Source organism: Eulemur rufifrons, chromosome 2 (genome assembly GCF_041146395.1).
Source record: "Eulemur rufifrons isolate Redbay chromosome 2, OSU_ERuf_1, whole genome shotgun sequence".
In the NCBI taxonomy this organism is placed as follows: Eukaryota; Metazoa; Chordata; class Mammalia; order Primates; family Lemuridae; genus Eulemur; species Eulemur rufifrons.
In genome coordinates, this window is record NC_090984.1 from 47,907,934 (window position 1) to 47,922,066 (window position 14,133).

The 14,133-nt window shown below is 49.8% G+C and overlaps 1 protein-coding gene across 7 annotated transcripts in view; it reads left to right on the forward strand.

Annotated features, from left to right (window-relative positions):
- The window catches only part of FRMD5 (FERM domain containing 5), a 298,361-nt gene that overhangs the window by 277,179 nt on the left and 7,049 nt on the right, over nucleotides 1–14,133 (forward strand). For 5 of the 7 annotated variants that reach the window (XM_069484181.1, XM_069484200.1, XM_069484174.1 and 2 more), the window contains 6 exons: nucleotides 2,285–2,373; nucleotides 5,476–5,539; nucleotides 6,056–6,147; nucleotides 9,067–9,141; nucleotides 10,069–10,137; nucleotides 11,037–11,143. In XM_069484181.1, the coding sequence (XP_069340282.1) occupies nucleotides 2,285–2,373; nucleotides 5,476–5,539; nucleotides 6,056–6,147; nucleotides 9,067–9,141; nucleotides 10,069–10,137; nucleotides 11,037–11,143 (496 nt within the window). Of the gene's footprint in view, nucleotides 1–1,771; nucleotides 1,798–2,284; nucleotides 2,374–5,475; nucleotides 5,540–6,055; nucleotides 6,148–9,066; nucleotides 9,142–10,068; nucleotides 10,138–11,036; nucleotides 11,144–14,133 lie in introns of those variants that run through there. The other 2 variants (XM_069484210.1, XM_069484219.1) reach the window with 2 other exon arrangements.

The window sequence follows — 14,133 nt, forward strand, 5'->3', positions numbered from 1 at the left end:
CCTGCAGGCCCAACCCTTCATTTCCATTCTTCCAGCTGTTCTTTCTCAGCCTTTCCTCTATCCCAGCAAGCACTGTCAGACACCTTCCCTGCCTCCACCCCACCTCTGCCTTCCCCACTCGAGTTTGTGCACACATGTCCTTCCCCACCGCAACCAAACTGGCCCCTCTGTCCCGCCTCGTGGTCCTACACCTTCATCTGATACACACTTCTGTTCTACACCACTACAGACAATGAGGTCTCCACCCTGCAGTCTCTTTCTCAGCCCACAGTTTTAGGTCTTCCTTGGTTCCTGCTAGCACAAGCAGAGGCTCACAGAGCCCACCTTCCCCTTGAGGCCGCTGCCTCCGTCCCCCTGCTCTCCCAGGCACCCCCCACAAAGGCAGCCTGCCCTGACCCGCACCTCCCAAGTCTGCCAGGCTAGCCCGGGCGCCTCCTGGCAGGGGCAGCGTGTGTGCGCAGTCCTGGTACTCAGATATTAATAACCACCACCAAGCACTGATGACAGGACAGGCAGGAGGAAATCCAGCCCTGTGCCTTCACGGGGTCTATGTTCCGGTTATTTTTAAACAGCTTTTTGTTGTGCACATGGGTTGAATGACATTGTGCTTACAGCTAAATGTCTGGATCATGACAGGCCCTGAGGAAAGGACAATAATAACAATACATTAATTAGAAATGTTTGTAAAACATATACTTAGTTTGTCCCTGGACGCAGATGCTCACACTTGTAACCCTGACTCTGAGAGGCAGTTTTAAGGCAAAACTATATTTTTCCTGAGGTAAGGCTTATGAGGCCCAGCAGAGGCCCCACTGTTCTTAGGACCAGTAAGGCTGAAACTCTGTGCCAAGGAGGCAAAGCCTGAAGGTGGAGAGACCAAGAGAGCCCCCCCACAAGCTGATCTGGCCCAGCAGGCACGGCCCCGACTTCCACGCCTCATGCCAGGTGTCTGGCCCTGACTCCACCGCACCACTTGGGTTGTGGCCCAGGAGACTGTTTGACCAGCATCATGGCATGATTTTCTGGCCACCTCAACACACTCATACCCTCTGCATTATCGCCCATGCCGCCTGACAGAACAGATTCTCACCCCACGCCCTATCATGAAGGAATCCTCTCTGAGAGAGCCCAGTCCTTCAGCCATCCTCGTCCTCATGGGGCTCATTTTCCCACGTGAGGGGACTGTGACCTATAGTTTCTGCTCTACCTTCTCCCCACTTTGCTCAACAGAGCCTCAAGCTGGGTGTGTTCAGACTGATGGTGACAGTGACCTTGCTGTTGGTTCGGACACCTCAGGGCTGAGGGGCCCTGTCAGGCTACCCTGGCGCCTCCTGGCAGGAACAGTGGGTGTGCGCAGTGCCGGGTGCTCAGATATTAATAACCTCGCCACTCGTCCACTTGCTTCTTATCTTCTTCAGCCAAACTTCCCTGAGGGATCTGGTGTCATAGGACCATCATGACAATGATAACTGCCTCTCTCTCTCTCTCTCTCTAATAACCGCTTTTGGATATATAATTCTCATGTCACAAAACTCGCCCTTTTAAAGTGTGCAATTCAGTGGCTTTTAGTATATTCACAGAGCTAAAAGACCACAACATATGACCTTCTATAACTGGCTTCTTTCTCTGGGCATAATGTTTTAAATGTTCATCGATGCTGTAACAGGTGTCAGTGTTTCATTCCTTTTTACAGCTGAGCAGTACCCCATTGTACCATGATATTACTACTTGTTGATTCATTTATCTGTCGACGGACATTCTCCACTGGAGAATGGATTGGATTGTTGCCACTGTGGAGCTGTTAGGATAGTGCTACTATTAACAGTCACGTACTAGTTTCTGTGTGGACATATAATTTTAATGCTCTCAGGTACATACCTAGGAGTGGAATTGCTGGGTCATATGGTAACTCTGTTTAACAATCTGAAGAACTTCCAAATGCATTTTCAAAGTGACTGTACCATTTTACAGTCCCACCAGCAATGCACGAGGCTTTGCCATTCTCTTTGGATGTTCACAACAACCTTCTAAGGTTGGTATCACTGTAACCTAGTTTACAGATAAGGGCACTGAGGCTGAGTTTGTCACCTGCCTGTAGTCACATAGCTGGCAAGTGGCAAGGCTGGGACTCAGACTGTAGGCTTATGGTTCCAAATGACATGCTCTTCCCTCTGTGACCTAGTGCTAGGGTTAATACCCTGAATCACCTATGAACAATAATCTTTCTCTCCCTTTCACCTCTGTGCCAGCACCCCCCCCAGTGAGAAGTCTTTCTGTGTTGCAGGACGTGTCAGGAAATGCTGCATTTCTGGCCTTCACTCCTTTTGGGTTTGTTGTTCTTCAAGGAAACAAGAGGGTCCACTTCATTAAATGGTGAGTGTCTTCATTTTCAAAACTGGCTTCTTATATTTCACCAACTGGGGAGGGGCTATGGTTCCCACGTCCTTTGTCTGTGACTGGGCAATTATGGTTCGGAGCCCTCTCCAAAGCCTTGTGTTGATAATGGTACCTGACAAAGGGAGTGGTCTCTCCTAGGGATCCTGTTCTTCCAAAGGGGTGTCCCTGAGAGCCAACAGCCGCTCCAGAGAGAGAAGGGATATGGAGGTTTGATTTCTGGGGAGGATGAGAGGCCTGGAGCTGGAGCCAGTGTTAGGGAAGCAAAGTTCCCATGAGCACTGAGTCCTTGGGGCCGTCACCCACAGAGGGCCATAGCTAGCCCTGTTGAGCCGGTTGTTCTGGAGCACCTCTGTGGCTGGCCCAATACCCTTAACCCACTGTGCTAACAAGGGAGGGGCTCACAGACAGTGACCCCTAGGGCAGACATAAGGCATCCTGTGACTCTGGCAAAACAACTTCCTTAGACTAACCCCCACTGTGGGCATTTTGTCTGCAAGAGCTCCGACGTTGCTGTCTTACTCCTCTTCCTCCTTAGGGCATTTAAGTGTCTTCAGCCTCTAGGAGTCACATCCCTACTCTTTCTTCCTTCCCTCCCCTCTCCACTCCTGCTTCTAGCAGACAAGAGCCACTGCCTCAGCTGCAGCTATGCTGAACCACTTCCTCTTCTGCCCAGTCTTTGCTTTGGAGGTCTGTTCTGCTGCATGGCTCTGGGCACAAACTCTGGTTTGTTGATTGACATTTGGCTATCCTGGAGGCTCTTTAGCTGGCCAGCCCATGCAAATATCTGCCAGCCTCATCAGAACATTTTGCATAGCCTGCTAAGCCCCTGTGATTTCTGTACCTTCTTGGGCCTCAGACTGCCAAGTCTAAGCTGGCCAGTTCCTCCCATGGGCTTAGATAAGTGGTTTCCCTTGGTCCAGCAGAGCTCAGCAGATGAAACCTGCTCCCTGTCTAGGTTCCTTTGCCTTCTCTGGAAGAGCTACTGAGGAGTCTGAGTGCAGAGTTGCTTCCTAGTAAGCTTTCTTCTAGCAGTGTTGCAGGGCATCCATCCTCCTATGCCCTCTTTTGCTCTCCCACTGAGCTTATGGACAGATATCACCTTTTCAACCCACATTGCTCTTGTGAAGGATAGTGACATGATGGTCAACCAGAGTGCTGATGAAACTGCTCCTCAGACATGCAGAACCAAGTCCCATTCCCCAGGTCAACAGCATGTCACAAGGCAGCCTGCTGCCTTGGAGTTACCAGTATACCCCCAACACACCTGCTTCCCGGGCTCCTTCAAGTTGGCCCACTTCATTGTGCTGTCTGGGTGAGGATCTCCTATCTAACAAAACGCTTTTCAGAAAAAGACAATGAGCAGGATCAGGCCACAGCCCTCCTAGTGTGGAGCATTTGGTGCCTGCATGTCTAGGCTACTTGATGTTCCCTAGAGGGTCCAGATCCTGGGCCACATGCTGACCAGGGTGGCAATCCCACAAGGTCCCTGTTAAGGGGCCAGTTTAGCTACAAACAAGTAGGATGCACCTGTTAGACACCTGCAGTCTCTAAATTGCCCCTACCCCTCCAGAAGCCATGATGCTCCCCTGGTTCTCCCAGGCCCTTTTCTTTCTACGGCTTCTCTCACATGCCACTTCTTCAGGAAGCTTCCTATTCACCAGGTCTGGACTTTGTAATAATAGATGTAAACCCAATCTCACTTTCAAAAGAAAACTCCTTACTTTCCTATCTTGCTGGTTGGAGCCCAGATGGTCTGTGTGCTTGTCTCTATATTAACCAATTGATGTTTATTGTGTTGTGTGTGCAAATGAGAGGTTGATGATTGATTGGTTGCAGGGGGAGATGAGAGGGAATCTGACAGGAAAGGAGTACCCTGCAGCTTGTATTAGCTCAGAACCGGTGGTCAGAAGTTGTGAACCCTCGTCCTGACCCAGCCATGATTTCTAAGATCACAGAGAACAAATGATTTTCCTCTGTCCCCTAAATTTTGTCCAGCAGTAAAGTGGGCACTTGGTTCTTACTACCTTTCTACTACTTCCTAAGATATTGAGTAAATGTCCCTACAAGTTACAAAGAGAAAGACGCCAAGTGGAGGCAGATGTATACAATCAGACCTCTTTGCAGGTCCCTGTTGGGTAGAAAAATAAGGTCTCCAATGACGTGGAGAGGCCTTGAGGCTCCAGAGGGCAGCTGTGTTGGGCAGATAGCAGGAAAGGGAGTGACTGATGCTGAGGCCTAGTTCTCTGGCTCTCAGGGACACCCACTTAAGACTCTGGTAATTTTTCCATTTTGCAAATGTAACCAAGGCTGAGAACAGTATATGGAGGTGAGGTCTAGGCCGTGCCATGTACAGTAACCATGTCACTTCTTCTGATTTGTGTCTGTCCCACGGGTGACATACCCCAGTATCCTGTTTGCCTCTTTTACTGCAGCCATTCACTGGGCTGGTGGCTTCAAGGATTTTTCTACAATAACCCCTAAGCCCCTTTCCTGGTCAGTACGCTGCATGACTGTTCCATGTAATTTGTTCTCTCTCTTTGGTATGTCGCCCCGCCGCCCTCCCTGAGATTGTCTGACATTTGTCTGCATTAAACTGCATTTTCCATCCCGTGGCACAGTCACCTGAAAGACTCAACTCCCTCAGAACCTGGTTGCATTGTTTCTCATTATTTGCTGTATCTTGAACTTTGGCCTCATCAGCTACCTGTGGCATCTTATGTTTGATAGTCCCATCCAGATAATGCACCTGTGTTATGAACCAAATCCTGAAATGACCCACACTCTACCTAGACTCACTTTCCATGCAAATGTTTCCCTTTTACAGCCACTGTTGATGAGCCCGAAATCCTCCTATCACCCTATTATTATAGTGTGATTGACCAGAAAACTGTGGATTGAACTGTTCCAACAACTGTTCTCTAAGGCCACTGCGCTGCTGTCTTGTTTCAGTTCTAATTTTGGCTAAAATTGTGTCTGTGCCTGGAGCCCCTTCCAGTCGGGGTGGGCTGTGCATCTATAAGAAATGGCTGTGAACAAGCAGCCCACATGAGGTGACAGGCACTCTCTTTGTCCTTCTAGGAATGAGGTGACCAAGCTGAAATTTGAAGGAAAGACTTTCTATTTATACGTAAGTCAGAAAGAGGTGAGTGCTGGCTTCTTTCTCTTCAAGGAGGGCTGGGGTGATGGGATGATGGTTCCTGGTGGCCAGGGCCAAGCCTAAGGGGTCCAGGTAGAACTAAGCCACCTACATGATAAGCCAAGACCAAGGTCTTAGGTGAGGTATGAAGGGCTGGGAAGGCCCTGGAGCACAGGACTTCCTCAGGGATGCTGATGACACCCAGAGCTTCCACCCCAGATCCCTATGGCTAGAAAATACAGTCAAAGTAAAATTCTTTTTCTTCTATATGGAAATTCCAGATGTGAGTGCTGCTTTCTCACGAAGGGCCCTCCTGGTTCACTTTGTACCAGCTGAGACTTACTAATAGACTTGCCATGTGTGAGATGAACTGGTCTCTGCCGCAGTGGGTCCTGCAGGCCTTCTCTCCCAACTAGCCAGCTGCCAGGGGCCCTCCAACAGCTCAGGGGCCAGTGTCCTGGGCTACTTAACCCTTTGCTTCTCTATCCACACTCAGACATTTCTATGTGGAATTTTCTGCAGGAAAAGAAAATTATTCTCACATATTTTGCTCCAACTCCAGAAGCCTGCAAGCACCTCTGGAAATGTGGAATCGAGAACCAAGCCTTCTACAAGTGAGTGGACACACACAACAGGGACCATCTTTATCAAAGCCAAAGTCACAAAGGCTACTTTAGAGGAATGATGGGCAGGCCAACTTTGAGAAACTTTGAGAAAGGAGACCTGAGTTGACAAGGCTGGGCTTCCTAGTAAAACTCAGACCCTTTCTGGATCTCTGTTTGTGCCCCCTGGAGGTACAGAGCCAAGTTCTGGGAATGTGGTTCAGCTGAGTTGTCCAAGGCATCTGCCTTGAGATGTCCTTGGAGAGCCCCCAGCAGTAGAGCATTTCTGGTTGTTTAGGGGTAAGATTTGGGCCAGAAAAAGCCAATGGGTGCCTAGCTTGAATCAGGCTGTCCTTGGGGAGCCATTCAGAGCCTTGGGAAGCCTAGAACACAACAGCTCCACACAGGACCAAGCTCAACCCAGAGGAGCTCCCTGGCCTCTAGGCCCCAGCCCTGAGCCTTGGAGAGACTCTGGGTCTGCTTCCTGGTTGGTGGCCGGTGCTGACGCCAGCCCTTCCTGGTGTGTCACTGCCAAAGGGGTTGCCAGTGACAGGCCAAGTGCCCAGGAGCATGGGGTGGGGTAGCTGGAGGTGGGCAAGGGCTTGACTGTTACTAAGAGGCCAGGTTGGAGCCAAAGGAAAGAACTTTGCCTACCAAATGATTCTGTAAAGTATGTGAGGCTTTTTTTTCTTCAGTTTTCTTTTGTTGAGAAAGTGGTTATACAAAGCATTGAGAAGCAAAGAAATGACCCATCAAGAAACTGGGGTGATGCCAAGTAAAGAATGTTTCACTAAACCCCTTGGTTTTGTTTTAAAAATAGGATGTAATGATGTATGCTTTAATAAGATGTATCTTAATGAGGACAAGGCAAGACAGAGTGTGTGGTATATTCCACCTGAGGTGAGCCCTGCTGTCACTAAAAGCCCCTGACAGACTAGGTCTCCCTCCAGTAACCCAGAGGATTCTAGAGAGATGGGAATTGCTCTGGGCTGTCGCACCACCCTCCTCCCTGCTGAACAGACTCTGCCACCTGCTGGCTGCTAAGGATGCTGGCCACTGAACCGGTCTCCTCCCAGTTACCAGGGCCACGGCCCCAGCCAGTTTCTCCTGTAGGCTCCGAATTGCTTAATACTCACTACGCATTTAAACCAGAATCAGGGATGAACTGAATGGGCGGGCAGAATTCTAACCTGAGTGCGCTTCTTCTTCTCCTGAAGAAGAGAGACTTTGGCATGGTCAAATGTCCCTCCTGTTCAGTCTCTGCTGTCCAGGGAAAGTCAGGAAAACCTTTCTTTTGTTACCACCATCCCTTTGCCTGTGAGGACAGATCCTAGGTTTGGCCAGTTACATGAAGCTGGAGAGAAGCAGCTTGAGACGAAAACTCCTGCTTGTGGGACAGAGGAGCAGCCCAGGAAAGACGGGGTCCCATGCGTCTCCCCAACAGAGAGAGGAAGGCACTAGCAGACAGAGGCCTGCTCCACACTCAGCTGTCACTTCCCTGGGGGTGGTGTATTTGGAAGCATTCTCTTGCTCTTTGCCAAAGGGTCTAAGGCAAATGCAAGTAATCTCCTTGTCTCTTGTCTTTTCACGCCTCCAGTGCCATTTTTAAGGGCTTTGTTTATCCATGTGTCATGGGGACAGAATGCTCTGAGCCTGTGACCAGACTCAGTTTCTGAGTCTTTCCACTAGTAGATCTCCACACACCCCCAGCCCTGCCAGCACCCACACTGGACACTGAGATCATTTTTCAGTTTTCCGTTGCCTCCTTTATGTTCTAATTGTTAAAAGCGTCTAGCCTGGGTCAGATCCCCAGGTATGCCAAGTCTCTAGCAGGAGCCACTCTGGCCTTGCCCTCAGCATCTCTCACGCACAGATCCCTAGTCCTGCCTTTGGCAGTGCCAGACAGGAGCTGAGTCAGGCTTGAGAACATGCTCAGGCAGGAGGGAAGGTGGGTTCGGACCACATGGAACCCCAAGACAGGTGGGGATGGTGTCTCCCAGGAACTGTTCATGGATTTTGGGGGCAGCTCCTCACTGTGTGCTCATAGCAAAGGTTTCAGACCTAGATGGGTTCCTGACTGGGTTAGTACTGTAGGCACCTGGGCATGTTACAGGTGAGCTGGGTTTGGGGAGACTTCTCCCTGGGTTGCTCTGTCCAAGCTTCCATTTCCAAGTATGAGACAGCTAACGGGATTGGTGAAGTCACCAAGGAGGATTTTTACAGTTCCCATGGCTTTCCAAAGTCTCCACGACAGCTGTCTGCAACCTTGAAAGTGATGTTGTGTAGGCATTCTCAGGGAGGGAGGAAAGCTCCAAGTTCAAATACATGATGAACTTTTAATGTTAAGCTAGTTTCTTCATTGCAGGACTTCTCGGAGTCTTAACTATGATAACGTATTTTAGGACTATCCAAGAGGGAGATGGAACAGGAAGGGTACCATTACCTAGACAGGACACGAAGTCCAAATTCCAGGACTAGAAGGGACCCCTGAAGTCCAGTAGGCCCAGCTTCATCATCTGATAGATAAGAAAACTGAGGGTTAGAAAGGGAAAGAAATTTGCCCAAGGTCACACTGCTAAAAAGTGGCCTGGCGGAGATTAGATGGGTGGCATCCTATCACCCCCCCAGACCACCATCCCTAACACTTACGCTCGCAGTCCCCTGGTGAACCACATGAAGCATACTGGGGACCCTTCTCTCTCCTGACATTCTAATGGGTTTCCACATGACTGTCCTGGGCACTAAAGCAGGAGGCAGTTGGCTGTGAACACAGCCCTCAGATCCTAAATGAGTCAGAAACAGGGGTGGGCTATGAAAGGCTTCCTGAATAGTTTCCTCAAGTAGCCTTTGGAAGGAGCTGGGAATGCGCTGTGTTAGCCTGTGCGGGGCAGTTTCAGGCCGTCTGTCACACTGGACTTTGCCTTGCTGCAGGCTGGAGAAGTCAAGCCAAGTCCGCACAGTGTCCAGCAGCAATTTATTCTTTAAAGGGAGCCGGTTCCGATACAGGTAAATAGTGACAGTAAGTAACCATTATGGATCTATTTTCAGACCCTTCTCTGGAGAACAGTCACTCAGTGGTCCTTATCCTTGAGAACTAGGAAACTGGGGAACTTTCAGTAAAGCCTGAGGTTTCCATCCAATTCTCTAGTCTTGTAACCCTTTTACTGTTTCCTTCCCTACAGCTGGTTGTCTGTAGGCCTTTTTGTTTGTTTCTTTGTTTTTTGTGTTTGAGACAGGGTTTCGCTCTGTCACCCAGGCTAGAGTGCAGTGGCGTCATCACAGCTCACTGCAACCTCAAACTCCTGGGCTCAAGCAATCCTCTTGCCTTAGCCTCCAGAGTAGCTGGGACTACGGGTGCATGCCACCACGCCTGGCTCATTTTTCTATTTTTTATAGAGATGGGGTCTTGCTCAGGCTGATCTTAAACTCCCGGCCTCAAGTAATCTTCCTGCCTCAGCTTCCCAAAGCGTTAGGATTACAGGTGTGAGCCACTGCGCCCAATCTGTCTGTAGGGTTTTAAATGTGTATCTTCTTCCTCCCTTACAACAGTAGCAAACTAAGAACTATCACAGTGATTCATTTTTTTTTTTCTCAGTCCAACAGTGATTCTTTTCATGTCTCACTGTCTAAAGGTGGTTTTTTTCCTCCCATGATGTTACTGGAACATGCTGAACAATGAGGAATCATTCCTAAATAAGAATGGAAGATCCCAAAGACTCCAGAGATGGAGAGGTCTCTAAGATAGGCTGTCACAACATTTTAGAACTCTTTACCCCAGCAAGCAAAGCCTTCTCAGTGACCAAAACATTGGGGAAGGGGCGGGCCAAAGATCCATTTCCTGATTCAGCCAAAGCATCTGAGATCTTGGAGAGGAGCCCACTCCTGGAACACTGTCTCATTTCTTGCTGCTTGTTTTTACTATTCTACTTACAGTGGCCGAGTTGCAAAGGAAGTAATGGAGTCAAGTGCCAAGATCAAGCGGGAGCCACCAGAAATACACAGGTAGGCTGCCAGGGGCTTCCCCCCAAACCAGGTCCAGATCGGATCCCAGAATCTCAAAAGACCCAGCAGTTTGAGTACTGTGAAGCTCCTGGCCACAACAGCTACCAAAAGGGGCAGGAGAATAGGGCAGGAAGGTGAACAAACCTGTCTCAGCTGCAGGTGTGGGGAGAAGTCTTTGACCCTTGATGGAGAATGAGGGAGGGCTGCTACCAGATAGCAGTTCTCTTCTGTCCTCCGGAGTCTTGACTTTGATGACAGACCATGGAGGATGTGTCTAAGCAGCAATATTTCATTGGTTCTGGAATCAGTCCATTACAGGAGCCAGGAATAGCCCCACAGCCCCACACTGGGTCTAAAATAGTTTCAGGATCCATGCTTCATGTATATCCATAAATCATGCATTTCCAGAAGGCTGTCTCCTAGAACCTGATAAGACCCAGAAAGAATATGATCGGCCAAGAAGGCTGATTTGCCAACCAGGCTTTGCCTCTGGGAATGGGGGCATTACTGCCTGCCCGTCACACAGAGCCCCTCACACAGCAGCCTCTGCTGCAAGTCAGGGGAGGCTGCTCGTCATGGTCCCCAGGCACATTTTCACTACTGCCCATCCTGGGGCTCTACTCCCCGACAGTCCTGCTCCCAAACTCCAACCAGTGGCACTATTGTGCACTACAGAAAGGTGCAGGTGGGTCTAGGATATTAGGAGGTGGAGGAGTTTGAAGCAGTGTCTCTGACTGGGATCCAGGGACCAAAGACAAAGAGAAAATATTAAAGATAAAAAAAAAAAGACCAAAACTTAAAACAGAGTTGAATACTGGCTGCTAGAATTGCCTGGTTAAGTACCTGCCAAATTTGTCTGTGCACTGAGTCAACAAAGTTCTCTTTTTCTTTAACTTCAGAGCAGGGATGGTTCCCAGCCGGAGTTGTCCCTCCATAACCCATGGCCCAAGGCTAAGCAGCGTCCCCAGGACCCGCAGAAGGGCTGTTCACATCTCCATCATGGAAGGTAAGCATGAGCTTCTGGAGATGACCGCTGAGTTCCTCCAAGTTGTGACTTGGCCAAGTTCTTTCTCAGGGATCTTGGAAAGACTAATTTGCATGAGGGACAGCAGCAAGTTTCTTGGGGGGAAGAGCCTCCAGCAGCAGGTAGGTGGTTTACCAAGTGGATGGGACGACCAGTTGGGTGAGGCAAGGGCATCCCCCCCAGGCCTGCTGCGCTGTAGTCCAGCACGGGGGTCCTGGGTTAGCCCTTCGGATCTACCAGGTTTCACAAAGTACTTCAGCTGTAGAAATCTATCCTGTTGCTATCTGTTCTGAATTCCTTACCACTGTCTCAGGAAATCCAGTATGATCCATCTCTCTCCACCCTTCTCTCCCTTTGGAGGAAGCAAAAGTGGGAAGACAGAAATTCTGTGTGTCTTCACTGAACTAGATAACCCAATAGCAGGTTCCCTGTATTCTCTAGGTAGTTAACACTGTTAGGAGGTGCTCTGAGAATATTGCCGTCTAGCGGCTGTCACTCACCCAGCTCTCCAGCAGGCTGGATACGGGTGGACAGTTGAGTGCTTTCATTCCTGAAGATGATGTGTTTCTAAGACCTCAGAAGACCTCAAACAGCAGGAGACAGCAGCAGGGGTTCTTCAAACCTGTCTGACTTCTGGGATTAATGGGGTAGAAGCTGGGGAGGAAAGGCCTTTTGCCCTTTCTGTGGGCATGCTGCTTCTTAATGAATACGAAGAATTGCTCAGGTTAGGAAGGCCATTGCTCTGCTCTTCCCCTGGGAAGATCTCTCGTTTGTGTTTAGGGTTTTAGGATGTGTCACTATGAGTGTGAGACTCCGCATTACCTGAGTCTGGTATATAACTCCAGACAGGCTAGGGGTTGAGAACCCTGGCTAGACAGCCACCATCAAGTTTCTTAATTATTTGAGTATCTTAGTTGTGCATTTGTAAAATAGAGACATCTTCCTTGCCCACCCCACTGGTCGCAAGGAAGCTAACATGTGCAGAAGTACTTTAAAGAGACCAAAGCATTCATTAGGCAGGCAGCAAACACAGTGCTAAGAGCCCTGGTCAGGAAGTCAAAGACAAGATTCAAATAGGAGTCCTGCCATGCACTTTCTAGAGCAGGTCGCTTACCCTCTCTGAGCCTCCTGCCCCACTGCAGAATGGAGTTGGGTGTGAGAGACCACCTTGTGAACTCCTAGGTGTAATCGCTCTGCGAAGCATGGAATTATGGAGATGTGAGCATCATCACACACAGCCTCCTGGTCTTCCTCCCGTCTTAGGCTGAGCTAGAGAACTGGGCTTGGCTTTCGCTGTCCCTCTTCTTTTGGGGTGTACATCTCAAGAAAGTAGAATGAATTTATTCTCCTCCTTTGAGGACACAACTTTCTCCCCTCTCTGTGGCCCTTTTTCCCATCCATCCTAACGCTGATGCCAGTGGGTTCACTCGAAGGCTCCTACAGAAAGTTGGGACAGCTGTCCTCCCAAAGAAAAGGCTCACCCTGGGAAGGCAGCACTCATGCAGGGTATAAAATAGGAGAGAAGCCTCATGCACGTCTAATTCCCAGAATAAGGAAGAATGTCCAGCAAAACCAGCATCTCCAGGACAGGGGAGGCTGAGGCTGGGTGGGGACATAACTCATGTGGAGTCACTGCCAAGTAGGGTGAGCAGAACAACTCAGGGATGGGAAACACAATCCTCCTGTTCCCCTGAGACATGCTGAGCCTGCTTCCATCCCACCCCAGCTCTGGCTTTACCTCTGGCCTCCTCCCAGAGCCTAGATTCTCCCACTGCAGCAGCAGGTTCCTCATCCAAACTACTCACCTGCGTGCAGAACACCAGGGGAGGCTGCAGTGGGGAGAGGGTATGTCAAAATCTCAGCCTTGTGGAATTTCACGCTTGGAAGGCTATGGCTCAGCAGGCTCCATGCGCTACTCACCCAGCCACCCTGCTCTTCATTGCCCCTGCCCAGGGCTCCCAGCCCAGGACCCATCAGATTCAGGAGGGAGTAGGTAGAAGCAGCTAAGAACTGACCCAGCAAGAACGAACCTCACAGGCTCAGGGCGAGGAGAGGGAGATGGACATCTGGTTTGGATGTAGGAAAAATAAAAGATTTTAGCTGCTAAGTATCAGGGCAGGGTCTACCAAGCCTGTGTAAGTAAAGAATGGATCAATTTCCAGGAGACAAAAGTTCAGGTGCATCATCTTTCAAGAGAAGTTTTGCCTTTAAAAGTTCTAACAAACAAAGCTGACCCTAACTGTCCACCCAATGGGGGGATGTCATGAGGGCCCTAGAAGAAAGGCACAACCAACCAGAATCCCAAGGAATTTATGGACATTTGAAACTGGTTCAGGCTCCATCAATGATTGTCTTTCCCACAGTCTACATAGCCCTTAAGCTAGTGTCACAGAAACCACCTCCTGCACTGCAGAGCCACCCAGCCCAAAGCTAGTGTAGACTGTGTGACTTGTTGGCACCGGGGCAGGCCTGTACCAGATGTGGCCTGGATAAAGCCCAACGTCTTCGTAACTTTACAACCTGGATTTTCTGGGACAGTCTTGATTCTCCCTACCCTCTGGAATTGTTCGCTGACCTCTCTGTCCCTCACCCTCTGAGAGGTTGGGGCCCTTATCCAGGCCTCGGGGAAAGGGCTGCAGGCTAGGGAAGCATTGCTTTTTATGGCTCTAAGTGCTTCTGACTGAATCCAGTGCACTGATAACGTGGCCTCTCAGAGCTGCTCCTTCCTTGCATTCAGCCTGATCCGAGGCTTGGAGAGCCGGCCTTCTCTCTCCAGCAGAGGAGGCACTGCTGAGGGGCTGCCATGGCGTGGGATCAGCGGAAATCCTTTGTCCCTAGTGGGCTTTCCACCCTTTCCCTCTCCACATCTCCCCTGCCTGGCTGGTTTCTCTGAAGAGATCAGCTGGTTTCCACTGAAGAGGTATCTGCCTGCCTGGGCCACCATGGGGAAGAGTCTGATTAAGATTCACACC